The sequence below is a fragment of the Heterodontus francisci genome, chromosome 28 (genome assembly GCF_036365525.1).
Source record: "Heterodontus francisci isolate sHetFra1 chromosome 28, sHetFra1.hap1, whole genome shotgun sequence".
Classification (NCBI taxonomy): domain Eukaryota; kingdom Metazoa; phylum Chordata; class Chondrichthyes; order Heterodontiformes; family Heterodontidae; genus Heterodontus; species Heterodontus francisci.
Window position 1 is genome coordinate 39,492 of NC_090398.1, and position 15,654 is coordinate 55,145.

The 15,654-nt window shown below is 43.7% G+C and overlaps 1 protein-coding gene across 1 annotated transcript in view; it reads right to left on the minus strand.

Moving 5' to 3' along the window:
• Positions 1-4,309: 4,309 nt before the first annotated feature.
• The window catches only part of LOC137385182 (membrane-spanning 4-domains subfamily A member 18-like), a 173,741-nt gene continuing 162,396 nt past the window's right edge, over positions 4,310-15,654 (minus strand). The window contains exon 6 of the mRNA XM_068060168.1: positions 4,310-4,683. Coding sequence (XP_067916269.1) covers positions 4,651-4,683 — 33 coding nt within the window. The 3' untranslated portion in view covers positions 4,310-4,650. The remainder of the gene's footprint in view (positions 4,684-15,654) is intronic.

Sequence of the window (15,654 nt, forward strand, 5' to 3'; positions counted from 1 at the left end):
ACACAAGCAGAAGAGAAGTAGGAAGCTGGTAAGTCTACTGTTTTATTTTATTTTTAAGCAGTAGGGTTTATTGTATTAACAAGTGTAAATGATCCACGGCAACACGTCCTCAGTAAGTGTATACAGCTCAGAGTAGATGAGCTGGAGGGCGAGCTGCAAACATTGCGATGCATCCGGCAGGGGGTAAGTTACCTGGACACATTGTTCCCAAAAGCGCCCTCTTACCTTTCCTATTTCTTATCTCCACCCAAACTGTTTCTACATCTTGTTCTTCTGAGCTAAGGTCATCTTTCGCTACTGTACGAATGGCATCCTTAATTAACAAAGCTACCCAACCACCTTTTCCTAGATTCCTGCTTTTCGAAATGTCGAATACCCTTCAATATTCAGTTGCCAGCCTTGGTCACCTTGCAACCAAGTCTCTTGGCCATCAGGTATTACATTCGTATTTCCTTCTGTGCTAACGTTTCATCCAATTTTGTTGCGAATGCTGCACGCATTCATATACAACGATTTTAACTCTTGTCTTTTTAACCATTTACCATTTCTGCAATCTGCCTTATCTGCTGGTGCAGTCTTTGTTTGTATGGTCTGTCCCTTCCTGCACACTCATTACCCAAATCACTACCCTGCTCTATTACCTCATTGTTTCCCTTTGATTTACCACATCTCTCACATGATCCCTTCCCCCCACTATTTAGTTTAAAACCCTCTCTACCGCCCTAGTTATACAACTCGCCAGAACCCTGGTCCCAGCACAGTTCAAGTGAAGACCATCCCAACAGTACAGCTCGCACTCTCCCCAGTACCGGTGCCCTATGAATCGAAACCCATTTCTACCACACCAGTCTTTGAGCCATGCATTCGCCTCTCTAATCCTATTCACCCTTGGCCAATTTACTCGTGGGTCAGTTAATAATCTAGAGCAGATGTCCCGAACCTTGGCACCGGTTATTCAATGGTGAGTTAGGTAGATTTTTGACTGACAAAGGGGTCAAGGGTTATGGGGAGCAGACAGAAAACTGGAGTTGAGTCCATTACCAGATCAACCATGATCTGAAAGAACAGCGGAGCAGGCTCGAAGGGCCGAAAGGCCTACTCCTGCTCCTATCTTCCTAACCTTCTCAATTCTCCTCACGACAGGCTGACAGCGGCGATTCTGAGTGTCACCGTTATCTGCGCCCACCAATGACAATCCTGTGCACTGTATAGCCGGGTTTGGGTATTCAGTTCATCTAAATAACAAAAACCGCTCCTTGATCCAGTCTTCACTTTCCTCAATCTGCCTGTAAAACCAAAATCTGCCTGTCATCTGAGTTTGCTTGCCTCTGGTCTCAACCAGTTAATTACCTCAGCAATCTGAAGTATTGGTTTTCAATTTCTATTAGGCCTTTCTGTTTCAAAAAAGAGCAACAATCTTTCGCAATCAGGGTCTGTGCACCGGCCAGAGCATTCGACAAGTCATCTGTTCAGATCACAGTTCACACCCGTTTCCCCATGGTTCCTGCAGACCACAGATCCCTCCACAGCCAGTATTTATAGTGAGGTCCCCGGAGAGCGTGTCAGTATTTACAGGGGGCTCCTCGGGATTGTCTCAGTGTTTACAGAGGGTCCCCGGGGAGCGTATCAGTATTTACAGGGGCTCCTCGGGATTGTCTCAGTGTTTACAGAGGGTCCCCGGGGAGCGTATCAGTATTTACAGGGGCTCCTCGGGATTGTCTCAGTGTTTACAGAGGGTCCCCGGGGAGCGTATCAGTATTTACAGGGGATCCTTATTTAAGGAAGGATGTAAATGCGTTGGAGGTAATTCAGAGGAGTTTTACTGGATTGATACCTGGAATGAGCAGGTTGTCTAATGAGGAACGGTTGGACAGGCTGGGCTTGTTTTCCCTGGAGTTTAGAAGAGTGAGAGGAAACTTGATTGATGTATATAAAATCCTGACCGGTCTTGACAAGGTGGATGTGGAAAGGATGTTACCTCTTGTGGGTGAGTCCAGAACTAGGGGACACTGTTTTAAAATTAGGGGTCGCCCTTTTAGGAGAGATGAGGAGAAATTGTTTCTCTCAGAGGGCTGTGCGACTTTGGAGCTCTCTGTCTCAGAAGGTGGTGGAGGCGGGGCCATTAAAAATATTTTAAGGCGGAGGTAGGTAGATTCATGTTAGGCAAGGGGATCAAGGGTTATCGGGGGTAGATGGGAGTGTGGAATTAGAGACATACAAACAGATCAGCCATGATCTTACTGAATGGCACAGCAGTCTCGAGGGGCTGAATAGCCTACTTCTGCTCCTAATTCGTATGTTCGCATGTCCCCGGGGAGAGTGCCAGTATTTACAGGGAGTTCAGGGGAGTGCAGTGATATTTGTATAAGGGCAGTCTGTATAAAATCCCTGTTCCACAGTGAACAACATGGGTCGTGTAATGGTAATGTTGCACAGAAATTGGAGAGCAGCATGTTGTACTGAACAGGTACGATTTACTTTATTGTCTATAATTTACAAAGCCTTTGTCTTATCTAATGGAAAGCACAGCTCACGTCTCTAAAAGCACATTCTGCAACAGATTCAAACTGAAACCAGCTTAATGTGTCCAATAACGCTTGGTGTTTTTTAAAAAAAATAACCGGTTGGTGTTATGTTCAACAAACTGACGTTATTCCCGCAGAAAATGTTTCTGAAGATAAAAATTCTGTGAGGAATTCGGACAAAGTGATAAAGAAATAGGACACTTTTACTTTTAAAGTGCTCCCCAGTCAGGGGCAGAGATTTTAAGATGCCTGCAATGAGCATTATCTCCTGTCACTGGTTTGCCCCTCCTGCTGTGAAGGAGCTGACTGCAGATTCCCCACTCCCTCACATGGCTGTGACTCCAGCCAACTGGACATTCCTCACACACATCCTATCCGGTATTGGTAGGATGTTGGCCGCAGTGGGCATCGTAATTGGGCTGATATTCTCTCTACCCACACGCTCTGCGAGAGTTGGGCTGAAGACACTTGGCAGTGGTCAGGAGCCAGAGTTCCTGAGCTGTCGTCCTCTAATCCTCAGTCCCCTCAGCTCTGGAGGATTTGGAACAAGCGGCCCTGCCCCAGCCCGAAATTCACTCACGCTGTGCAATTAGGATATTTTGAAGAGCGGGAGAGACAGAGGGAGAGAGGGAAAGAGAGAGAAAGAAAGAGAGAGAGAGAGAGAGTGAGACAGACAGAGAGAGACACAGAAAGAGAGAGAGACACACACACAGAGGCACAGAGAGAGACAGAGGGAGAGAGAGAGAGAGAAAGAGAGACAGAAAGAGAGAGAGTGAGACAGAGAGAGAGACACAGAGTGAGACAGACAGAGAGAGACACACACAGAGGCACAGAGAGAGAGACAGAGGGAGAGAGAGAGACAGAGAGAGACACACACACACAGAGGCAGAGAGAGATAGACAGAGGGAGAGATAGAGGGAGAGATAGAGGGAGAGACAGAGACAGAGAGAGAGAGAAAGAGAGAGAGACACACACACAGAGGCAGAGAGAGAGAGACAGAGGGAGAGATAGAGGGAGAGAGACAGAGAGAGAGAGAGAGAGAGAGAAAGAGAGAGAGTGAGACAGACAGAGAGAGACACACATACACACAGGCACAGAGAGTGAGACACACAGAAAGAGAGAGACACACACAGAGGCACAGAGAGAGAGACAGACAGAGAGGGACACAGAGAGAGAGACACACACACACAGAGGCAGAGAGAGATAGACAGAGGGAGAGAGACAGAGAAAGAGAGAGAGACAGAAAGAGAGAGAGTGAGACAGACAGAGAGAGACAGAGACAGAGAGAGACAGACAGACAGAGGGAGAAAGAGAGAGACACACACACAGGCAGAGAGAGAGAGACACAGAGAGAGAGAGAGAGACACACACACACAGACACAGAGAGAGACACACACACACACAGAAAGAAACACATGAGAGAGACAGAGAGAGAGATGCAGAAAAAATAGACAACGGGTTGGACAGAGACAGACAGACAGATAACGAGACAGCCAGACAAAGAGAGAATGAGAGAGAGAGAGAGAGAAAGAGAGATAAAGACCTCAAAACATACAAGAGGGCACGAAAAATGAGCAAACGTTGGGAACAACCCCCTGTGCTAGGTATGCAGCACAGTGTTATGAGTTTCTAATCTCTGCACTGCCCATCCGTCCGCAGTGAAAGGTCAATGGGTAGGAGTGAACTTGCAGACTGGCATCCTGGGAGGGAGGGAGGGAGGGAGGGCAAAATGAGGCAGGAAAGTAGAACTGGAAGGAGGCAGGGTTACTATGCACTGGATAAGAGGGGGCAGAGCTGTGTCCAGCAGCTTTGAGTAGAAGCAACAGGGATGGTGCTCACCATAACACATCCCAGCCCAGCCACCCTCCTTACTTATAGTCCCATCGCGAGAGTATTCTAGGGCTATGTCTGAACAGGGTCTTGTTCACTACTGAAATAAGTAGAAAGTTCTCTCGGCAGGGTACAAACAACGAATACGTGCAACGCTGAAGCTGTTATTACTCCTTCAAAGCAAGAGATGCTTCACAGCCAAGGGCAGGCAGACAGTTCCTGTCCCTCTCCCAACATGCCAGGACAGTAGGCTGGGCTGCTCAGTCCCCGGAAGGTCCCTCTTGTGCACTGTCTGCTAACGGTGGTGGTACCTCCTCACTTTGGGGTGCTGTTGACAAAGGGAGCAGCATCAGATGTGAAAGGAATGGGAAGAAATGAAGCCGGTCGCTTCCCGCAGAGGATCCGGTGCTTGCCGGTATCCGCGGGCCTGCAGAAGTAGAGAGCTCAGCCAGAAGCGCCAGGGCTGGCCCTGAGAAAAAGTCAGCTAATTGAAAACCGTTTCACTTGCAATCACTCTGTCAAAGCCGAGTAAAATTTGTTGCCTTTGGAAACATGTATTGGATCCAGGCAATCGCCAAGCACGACACCATAACATTGCTCGTTATGATCGCAAAGACCCTCCCAAGACAGGATCTGCGGAAAGACCGTGCCTGTAATTGCAGTTTAACGGAGATGGGCACAGGTAGTGAAATCTCCAGATCGGTGGATGTAGTCGACTATGGGTTAACACTCCAGTAACATAACACCCTACACTACTGTACCCTGGATTATTCGTCCAGTAACATAACACCCTACACTACTGTACCCTGGATTATTAGTCCAGTAACATAACACCCTACACTACTGTACCCTGGATTATTAGTCCAGTAACATAACACCCTACGCTACTGTACCCTGGATTATTAGTCCAGTAACATAACACCCTACACTACTGTACCCTGGATTATTAGTCCAGTAACATAACCCCTACACTACTGTACCCCGGATTATTAGTCCAGTAACATAACACCCTACACTACTGTACCCTGGATTATTAGTCCAGTAACATAACACCCTACACTACTGTACCCTGGATTATTAGTCCAGTAACATAACCCCTACACTACTGTACCATGGATTATTCGTCCAGTAACATAACACCCTACACTACTGTACCCTGGATTATTCGTCCAGTAACATAACACCCTACCCTACTGTACCCTGGATTATTAGTCCAGTAACATAACACCCGACACTACTGTACCCTGAATTATTAGTCCAGTGACGTAACACCCTACACTATTGTACCCTGGATTATTAGTCCAGTAACATAACACCCTACACTACTGTACCCTGGATTATTAGTCCAGTAACATAACACCCTACGCAACTGTACCCTGGATTTTTAGTCCAGTAACATAACACCCTACACTACTGTACCCTGGATTATTAGTCCAGTAACATAACCCCTACACTACTGTACCCCGGATTATTAGTCCAGTAACATAACACCCTACACTACTGTACCCTGGATTATTAGTCCAGTAACATAACACCCTACACTACTGTACCCTGGATTATTAGTCCAGTAACATAACCCCTACACTACTGTACCCTGGATTATTAGTCCAGTAACATAACACCCTACACTACTGTACCCTGGATTATTAGTCCAGGAACATAACACCCTACACTACTGTACCCTGGATTATTAGTCCAGTAACATAACACCCGACACTACTGTACCCTGGATTATTAGTCCAGTAACATAACACCCTACACTACTGTACCCTGGATTATTAATCCAGTAACATAACACCCGACACTACTGTACCCTGGATTATCAGTCCAGGAACATAACACCCTACACTACTGTACCCTGAATTATTAGTCCAGTAACATAACACCCTACACTACTGTACCCTGGATTATTAGTCCAGTAACATAACACCCTACACTACTGTACCCTGGATTATTAGTCCAGGAACATAACACCCTACACTACTGTACCCTGGATTATTAGTCCAGTAACATAACACCCTACACTACTGTACCCTGGATTATTAGTCCAGTAACATAACACCCGACACTACTGTACCCTGGATTATTAGTCCAGGAACATAACACCCTGCACTACTGTACCCTGGATTATTAGTCCAGTAACATAACACCCTACACTACTGTACCCTGGATTATTAGTCCAGTAACATAACACCCTACATTACTGTACCCTGGATTATTAGTCCAGTAACATAACACCCTACACTACTGTACCCTGGATTAATAGTCCAGTAACATAACACCCGACACGACTGTACCCTGGATTATTAGTCCAGTAACATAACACCCTACACTACTGTACCCTGGATTATTAGTCCAGTAACATAACACCCTACACTACTGTACCCTGGATTATTAGTCCAGTAACATAACACCCTACACTACTGTACCCTGGATTATTAGTCCAGTAACATAACACTCTACACTACTGTACCCTGGATTATCAGTCCAGTAACATAACCCCTACACTACTGTACCCTGGATTATTAGTCCAGTAACATAACACCCTACACTACTGTTCCCTGGATTATTAGTCCAGTAACATAACACCCTACACTACTGTTCCCTGGATTATTAGTCCAGTAACATAACCCCTACACAACTGTTCCCTGGATTATTAGTCCAGTAACATAACCCCTACACTACTGTACCCTGGATTATTAGTCCAGTAACATAACACCCTACACTACTGTACCCTGGATTATTAGTCCAGTAACATAACCCCTACACTACTGTACCCAGGACTATTAGTCCAGTAATATAACACCCTACACTACTGGACCCTGGATTATTAGTCCAGGAACATAATACCCTACACTACTGTACCCTGGATTATTAGTCCAGTAACATAACACCCTACACTACTGTACCCTGGATTATTAGTCCAGTAACATAACACCCTACACTAGTGTACCCTGGATTATTAGTCCAGTAGCATAACACCCTACACTACTGTACCCTGGATTATTAGTCCAGTAACATAACACCCTACACTACTGTACCCTGGATTATTAGTCCAGTAGCATAACACCCTACACTACTGTACCCTGGATTATTAGTCCAGTAACATAACACCCTACACTACTGTACCCTGGATTATTAGTCCAGTAACATAACACCCTACACTACTGTACCCTGGATTATTAGTCCAGTAACATAACACCCTACACTACTGTACCCTGGATTATTAGTCCAGTAACATAACATCCTACACTACTGTACCCTGGATTATTAGTCCAGTAACATAACACCGTACACTACTGTACCCTGGATTATTAGTCCAGTAACATAACACCCTACACTACTGTACCCTGGATTATTAGTCCAGTAACATAACACCCTACACTACTGTACCCTGGATTATTAGTCCAGTCACATAACACCCTACACTACTGTCCCCTGGATTATTAGTCATTAACATAACACCCTACACTACTGTACCCTGGATTATTAGTCCAGTCACATAACACCCTACACTACTGTACCCTGGATTATTAGTCCAGTGACATAACACCCTACACTACTGTACCCTGGATTATTAGTTCAGGAACATAACACCCTACACTACTGTACCCTGGATTATTCGTCCAGTAACATAACACTCTACACTACTGTACCCTGGATTATTAGTCCAGTAACATAACACCCTACACTACTGTACCCTGGATTATTAGTTCAGGAACATAACACCCTACACTACTGTACCCTGGATTATTCGTCCAGTAACATAACACTCTACACTACTGTACCCTGGATTATTCGTCCAGTAACATAACACTGTACACTACTGTACCCTGGATTATTAGTCCAGTAACATAACACCCTACACTACTGTACCCAGGATTATTCGTCCAGTAACATAACACCCTACACTACTGTACCCTGGATTATTCGTCCAGTAACATAACACTCTACACTACTGTACCCTGGATTATTCGTCCAGTAACATAACACCCTACACTACTGTACCCTGCATTATTCGTCCAGTAACATAACACCCTACACTACTGTACCCCGGATTATTAGTCCAGTAACATAACACCCTAAACTACTGTACCCTGGATTATTAGTCCAGTAACATAACACCCTACACTACTGTACCCAGGATTATTCGTCCAGTAACATAACACTCTACACTACTGTACCCTGGATTATTCGTCCAGTAACATAACACCCTACACTACTGTACCCTGGATTATTAGTTCAGGAACATAACACCCTACACTACTGTACCCTGGATTATTCGTCCAGTAACATAACACTCTACACTACTGTACCCTGGATTATTCGTCCAGTAACATAACACTGTACACTACTGTACCCTGGATTATTAGTCCAGTAACATAACACCCTACACTACTGTACCCAGGATTATTCGTCCAGTAACATAACACCCTACACTACTGTACCCTGGATTATTCGTCCAGTAACATAACACTCTACACTACTGTACCCTGGATTATTCGTCCAGTAACATAACACCCTACACTACTGTACCCTGCATTATTCGTCCAGTAACATAACACCCTACACTACTGTACCCCGGATTATTAGTCCAGTAACATAACACCCTAAACTACTGTACCCTGGATTATTAGTCCAGTAACATAACACCCTACACTACTGTACCCAGGATTATTCGTCCAGTAACATAACACTCTACACTACTGTACCCTGGATTATTCGTCCAGTAACATAACACCCTACACTACTGTACCCTGCATTATTCGTCCAGTAACATAACACCCTACACTACTGTACCCCGGATTATTAGTCCAGTAACATAACACCCTAAACTACTGTACCCTGGATTATTCGTCCAGTAACATAACCCCGACACTACTGTACCCTGGATTATTAGTCCAGTAACATAACACCCTACACTACTGTACCCTGGATTATTCGTCCAGTAACATAACACCCTACACTACTGTACCCTGGATTATTAGTCCAGTAACATAACACCTTACACTACTGTACCCTGGATTATTCGTCCAGTAACATAACACCCTACACTACTGTACCCTGGATTATTAGTCCAGTAACATAACACCTTACACTACTGTACCCTGGATTATTAGTCCAGTAACATAACACCCTACACTACTGTACCCTGGATTATTCGTCCAGTAACATAACACCCTACACTACTGTACCCTGGATTATTCGTCCAGTAACATAACACCCTACACTACTGTACCCTGGATTATTAGTCCAGTAACATAACACCCTACACTACTGTTCCCTGGATTATTAGTCCAGTAACATAACACCCTACACTACTGTTCCCTGGATTATTAGTCCAGTAACATAACCCCGACACTACTGTTCCCTGGATTATTAGTCCAGTAACATAACCCCTACACTACTGTACCCTGGATTATTAGTCCAGTAACATAACCCCTACACTACTGTACCCTGGATTATTAGTCCAGTAACATAACACCCTACACTACTGTACCCTGGATTATTAGTCCAGTAACATAACCCCTACACTACTGTACCCTGGACTATTAGTCCAGTAATATAACACCCTACACTACTGGACCCTGGATTATTAGTCCAGGAACATAATACCCTACACTACTGTACCCTGGATTATTAGTCCAGTTGCATAACATCCTACACTACTGTACCCTGGATTATTAGTCCAGTAACATAACACCCTGCACTACTGTACCCTGGATTATTCGTCCAGTAACATAACACTCTACACTACTGTACCCTGGATTATTAGTCCAGTAACATAACACTCTACACTACTGTACCCTGGATTATTAGTCCAGTGACGTAACACCCTACACTACTGTACCCTGGATTATTAGTCCAGTAACATAACACCCTACACTACTGTACCCTGGATTATTAGTCCAGTACCATAACACCTTACACTACTGTACCCTGGATTATTAGTCCAGTAATATAACACCCTACACTACTGTACCCTGGATTATTAGTCCAGTGACGTAATACCCTACACTACTGTACCCTGGATTATTAGTCCAGTAACATAACACCTTACACTACTGTACCCTGGATTATTAGTCCAGTAACATAACACCCTACACTACTGTACCCTGGATTATTAGTCCAGTAACATAACACCCTACACTACTGTACCCTGGATTATTAGTCCATTTACATAACACCCTACACTACTGTACCCAGGATTATTAGTCCAATAACATAACACCCTACACTACTGTACCCTGGATTATTAGTCCATTAACATAACACCCAACACTACTGTACCCTGGATTATTAGTCCAGTAACATAACACCCTACACTACTGTACCCTGGATTATTAGTCCAGTGACATAACACCCTACACTACTGTACCCTGGATTATTAGTTCAGGAACATAACACCCTACACTACTGTACCCTGGATTATTCGTCCAGTAACATAACACCTTACACTACTGTACCCTGGATTATTAGTCCAGTAACATAACACCCTACACTACTGTACCCTGGATTATTAGTCCAGTAACATAACACCCTACACTACTGTACCCTGGATTATTAGTCCATTTACATAACACCCTACACTACTGTACCCAGGATTATTAGTCCAATAACATAACACCGTACACTACTGTACCCTGGATTATTAGTCCAGTAACATAACACCCTACACTACTGTACCCTGGATTATTAGTCCAGTAACATAACACCCTACACTACTGTACCCTGGATTATTAGTCCAGTCACATAACACCCTACACTACTGTCCCCTGGATTATTAGTCATTAACATAACACCCTACACTACTGTACCCTGGATTATTAGTCCAGTCACATAACACCCTACACTACTGTACCCTGGATTATTAGTCCAGTGACATAACACCCTACACTACTGTACCCTGGATTATTAGTTCAGGAACATAACACCCTACACTACTGTACCCTGGATTATTCGTCCAGTAACATAACACTCTACACTACTGTACCCTGGATTATTAGTCCAGTAACATAACACCCTACACTACTGTACCCTGGATTATTAGTTCAGGAACATAACACCCTACACTACTGTACCCTGGATTATTCGTCCAGTAACATAACACTCTACACTACTGTACCCTGGATTATTCGTCCAGTAACATAACACTGTACACTACTGTACCCTGGATTATTAGTCCAGTAACATAACACCCTACACTACTGTACCCAGGATTATTCGTCCAGTAACATAACACCCTACACTACTGTACCCTGGATTATTCGTCCAGTAACATAACACTCTACACTACTGTACCCTGGATTATTCGTCCAGTAACATAACACCCTACACTACTGTACCCTGCATTATTCGTCCAGTAACATAACACCCTACACTACTGTACCCCGGATTATTAGTCCAGTAACATAACACCCTAAACTACTGTACCCTGGATTATTAGTCCAGTAACATAACACCCTACACTACTGTACCCAGGATTATTCGTCCAGTAACATAACACTCTACACTACTGTACCCTGGATTATTCGTCCAGTAACATAACACCCTACACTACTGTACCCTGGATTATTAGTTCAGGAACATAACACCCTACACTACTGTACCCTGGATTATTCGTCCAGTAACATAACACTCTACACTACTGTACCCTGGATTATTCGTCCAGTAACATAACACTGTACACTACTGTACCCTGGATTATTAGTCCAGTAACATAACACCCTACACTACTGTACCCAGGATTATTCGTCCAGTAACATAACACCCTACACTACTGTACCCTGGATTATTCGTCCAGTAACATAACACTCTACACTACTGTACCCTGGATTATTCGTCCAGTAACATAACACCCTACACTACTGTACCCTGCATTATTCGTCCAGTAACATAACACCCTACACTACTGTACCCCGGATTATTAGTCCAGTAACATAACACCCTAAACTACTGTACCCTGGATTATTAGTCCAGTAACATAACACCCTACACTACTGTACCCAGGATTATTCGTCCAGTAACATAACACTCTACACTACTGTACCCTGGATTATTCGTCCAGTAACATAACACCCTACACTACTGTACCCTGCATTATTCGTCCAGTAACATAACACCCTACACTACTGTACCCCGGATTATTAGTCCAGTAACATAACACCCTAAACTACTGTACCCTGGATTATTCGTCCAGTAACATAACCCCGACACTACTGTACCCTGGATTATTAGTCCAGTAACATAACACCCTACACTACTGTACCCTGGATTATTCGTCCAGTAACATAACACCCTACACTACTGTACCCTGGATTATTAGTCCAGTAACATAACACCTTACACTACTGTACCCTGGATTATTCGTCCAGTAACATAACACCCTACACTACTGTACCCTGGATTATTAGTCCAGTAACATAACACCTTACACTACTGTACCCTGGATTATTAGTCCAGTAACATAACACCCTACACTACTGTACCCTGGATTATTCGTCCAGTAACATAACACCCTACACTACTGCACCCTGGATTATTCGTCCAGTAACATAACACCCCACACTACTGTACCCTGGATTATTAGTCCAGTAACATAACACCCTACACTACTGTTCCCTGGATTATTAGTCCAGTAACATAACACCCTACACTACTGTTCCCTGGATTATTAGTCCAGTAACATAACCCCGACACTACTGTTCCCTGGATTATTAGTCCAGTAACATAACCCCTACACTACTGTACCCTGGATTATTAGTCCAGTAACATAACCCCTACACTACTGTACCCTGGATTATTAGTCCAGTAACATAACACCCTACACTACTGTACCCTGGATTATTAGTCCAGTAACATAACCCCTACACTACTGTACCCTGGACTATTAGTCCAGTAATATAACACCCTACACTACTGGACCCTGGATTATTAGTCCAGGAACATAATACCCTACACTACTGTACCCTGGATTATTAGTCCAGTTGCATAACATCCTACACTACTGTACCCTGGATTATTAGTCCAGTAACATAACACCCTGCACTACTGTACCCTGGATTATTCGTCCAGTAACATAACACTCTACACTACTGTACCCTGGATTATTAGTCCAGTAACATAACACTCTACACTACTGTACCCTGGATTATTAGTCCAGTGACGTAACACCCTACACTACTGTACCCTGGATTATTAGTCCAGTAACATAACACCCTACACTACTGTACCCTGGATTATTAGTCCAGTACCATAACACCTTACACTACTGTACCCTGGATTATTAGTCCAGTAATATAACACCCTACACTACTGTACCCTGGATTATTAGTCCAGTGACGTAATACCCTACACTACTGTACCCTGGATTATTAGTCCAGTAACATAACACCTTACACTACTGTACCCTGGATTATTAGTCCAGTAACATAACACCCTACACTACTGTACCCTGGATTATTAGTCCAGTAACATAACACCCTACACTACTGTACCCTGGATTATTAGTCCATTTACATAACACCCTACACTACTGTACCCAGGATTATTAGTCCAATAACATAACACCCTACACTACTGTACCCTGGATTATTAGTCCATTAACATAACACCCGACACTACTGTACCCTGGATTATTAGTCCAGTAACATAACACCCGACACTACTGTACCCTGGATTATTCATCCAGTAACATAACACCCTACACTACTGTACCCTGGATTATTAGTCCAGTAACATAACACTCTACACTACTGTACCCTGGATTATTAGTCCAGTAACATAACACCCTACACTACTGTACCCTGGATTATTAGTCCAGTGACGTAATACCCTACACTACTGTACCCTGGATTATTAGTCCATTAACATAACACCCTACACTACTGTACCCTGGATTATTAGTCCAGTAACATAACACCTTACACTACTGTACCCTGGATTATTAGTCCAGTAACATAACACCCTACACTACTGTACCCTGGATTATTAGTCCAGTGACATAACACCCTACACTCCTGTACCCTGGATTATTAGTCCAGTAACATAACACCCTACACGACTGTACCCTGGATTATTAGTCCAGTAACATAACCCCTACACTACTGTACCCTGGATTATTAGTCCAGTAACATAACACCCGACACTACTGTACCCTGGATTATTAGTCCAGTAACATAACACCCGACACTACTGTACCCTGGATTATTCATCCAGTAACATAACACCCTACACTACTGTACCCTGGATTATTAGTCCAGTAACATAACACTCTACACTACTGTACCCTGGATTATTAGTCCAGTAACATAACACCCTACACTACTGTACCCAGGATTATTCGTCCAGTAACATAACACTCTACACTACTGTACCCTGGATTATTCGTCCAGTAACATAACACCCTACACTACTGTACCCTGCATTATTCGTCCAGTAACATAACACCCTACACTACTGTACCCCGGATTATTAGTCCAGTAACATAACACCCTAAACTACTGTACCCTGGATTATTCGTCCAGTAACATAACCCCGACACTACTGTACCCTGGATTATTAGTCCAGTAACATAACACCCTACACTACTGTACCCTGGATTATTCGTCCAGTAACATAACACCCTACACTACTGTACCCTGGATTATTAGTCCAGTAACATAACACCTTACACTACTGTACCCTGGATTATTCGTCCAGTAACATAACACCCTACACTACTGTACCCTGGATTATTAGTCCAGTAACATAACACCTTACACTACTGTACCCTGGATTATTAGTCCAGTAACATAACACCCTACACTACTGTACCCTGGATTATTCGTCCAGTAACATAACACCCTACACTACTGCACCCTGGATTATTCGTCCAGTAACATAACACCCCACACTACTGTACCCTGGATTATTAGTCCAGTAACATAACACCCTACACTACTGTTCCCTGGATTATTAGTCCAGTAACATAACACCCTACACTACTGTTCCCTGGATTATTAGTCCAGTAACATAACCCCGACACTACTGTTCCCTGGATTATTAGTCCAGTAACATAACCCCTACACTACTGTACCCTGGATTATTAGTCCAGTAACATAACCCCTACACTACTGTACCCTGGATTATTAGTCCAGTAACATAACACCCTACACTACTGTACCCTGGATTATTAGTCCAGTAACATAACCCCTACACTACTGTACCCTGGACTATTAGTCCAGTAATATAACACCCTACACTACTGGACCCTGGATTATTAGTCCAGGAACATAATACCCTACACTACTGTACCCTG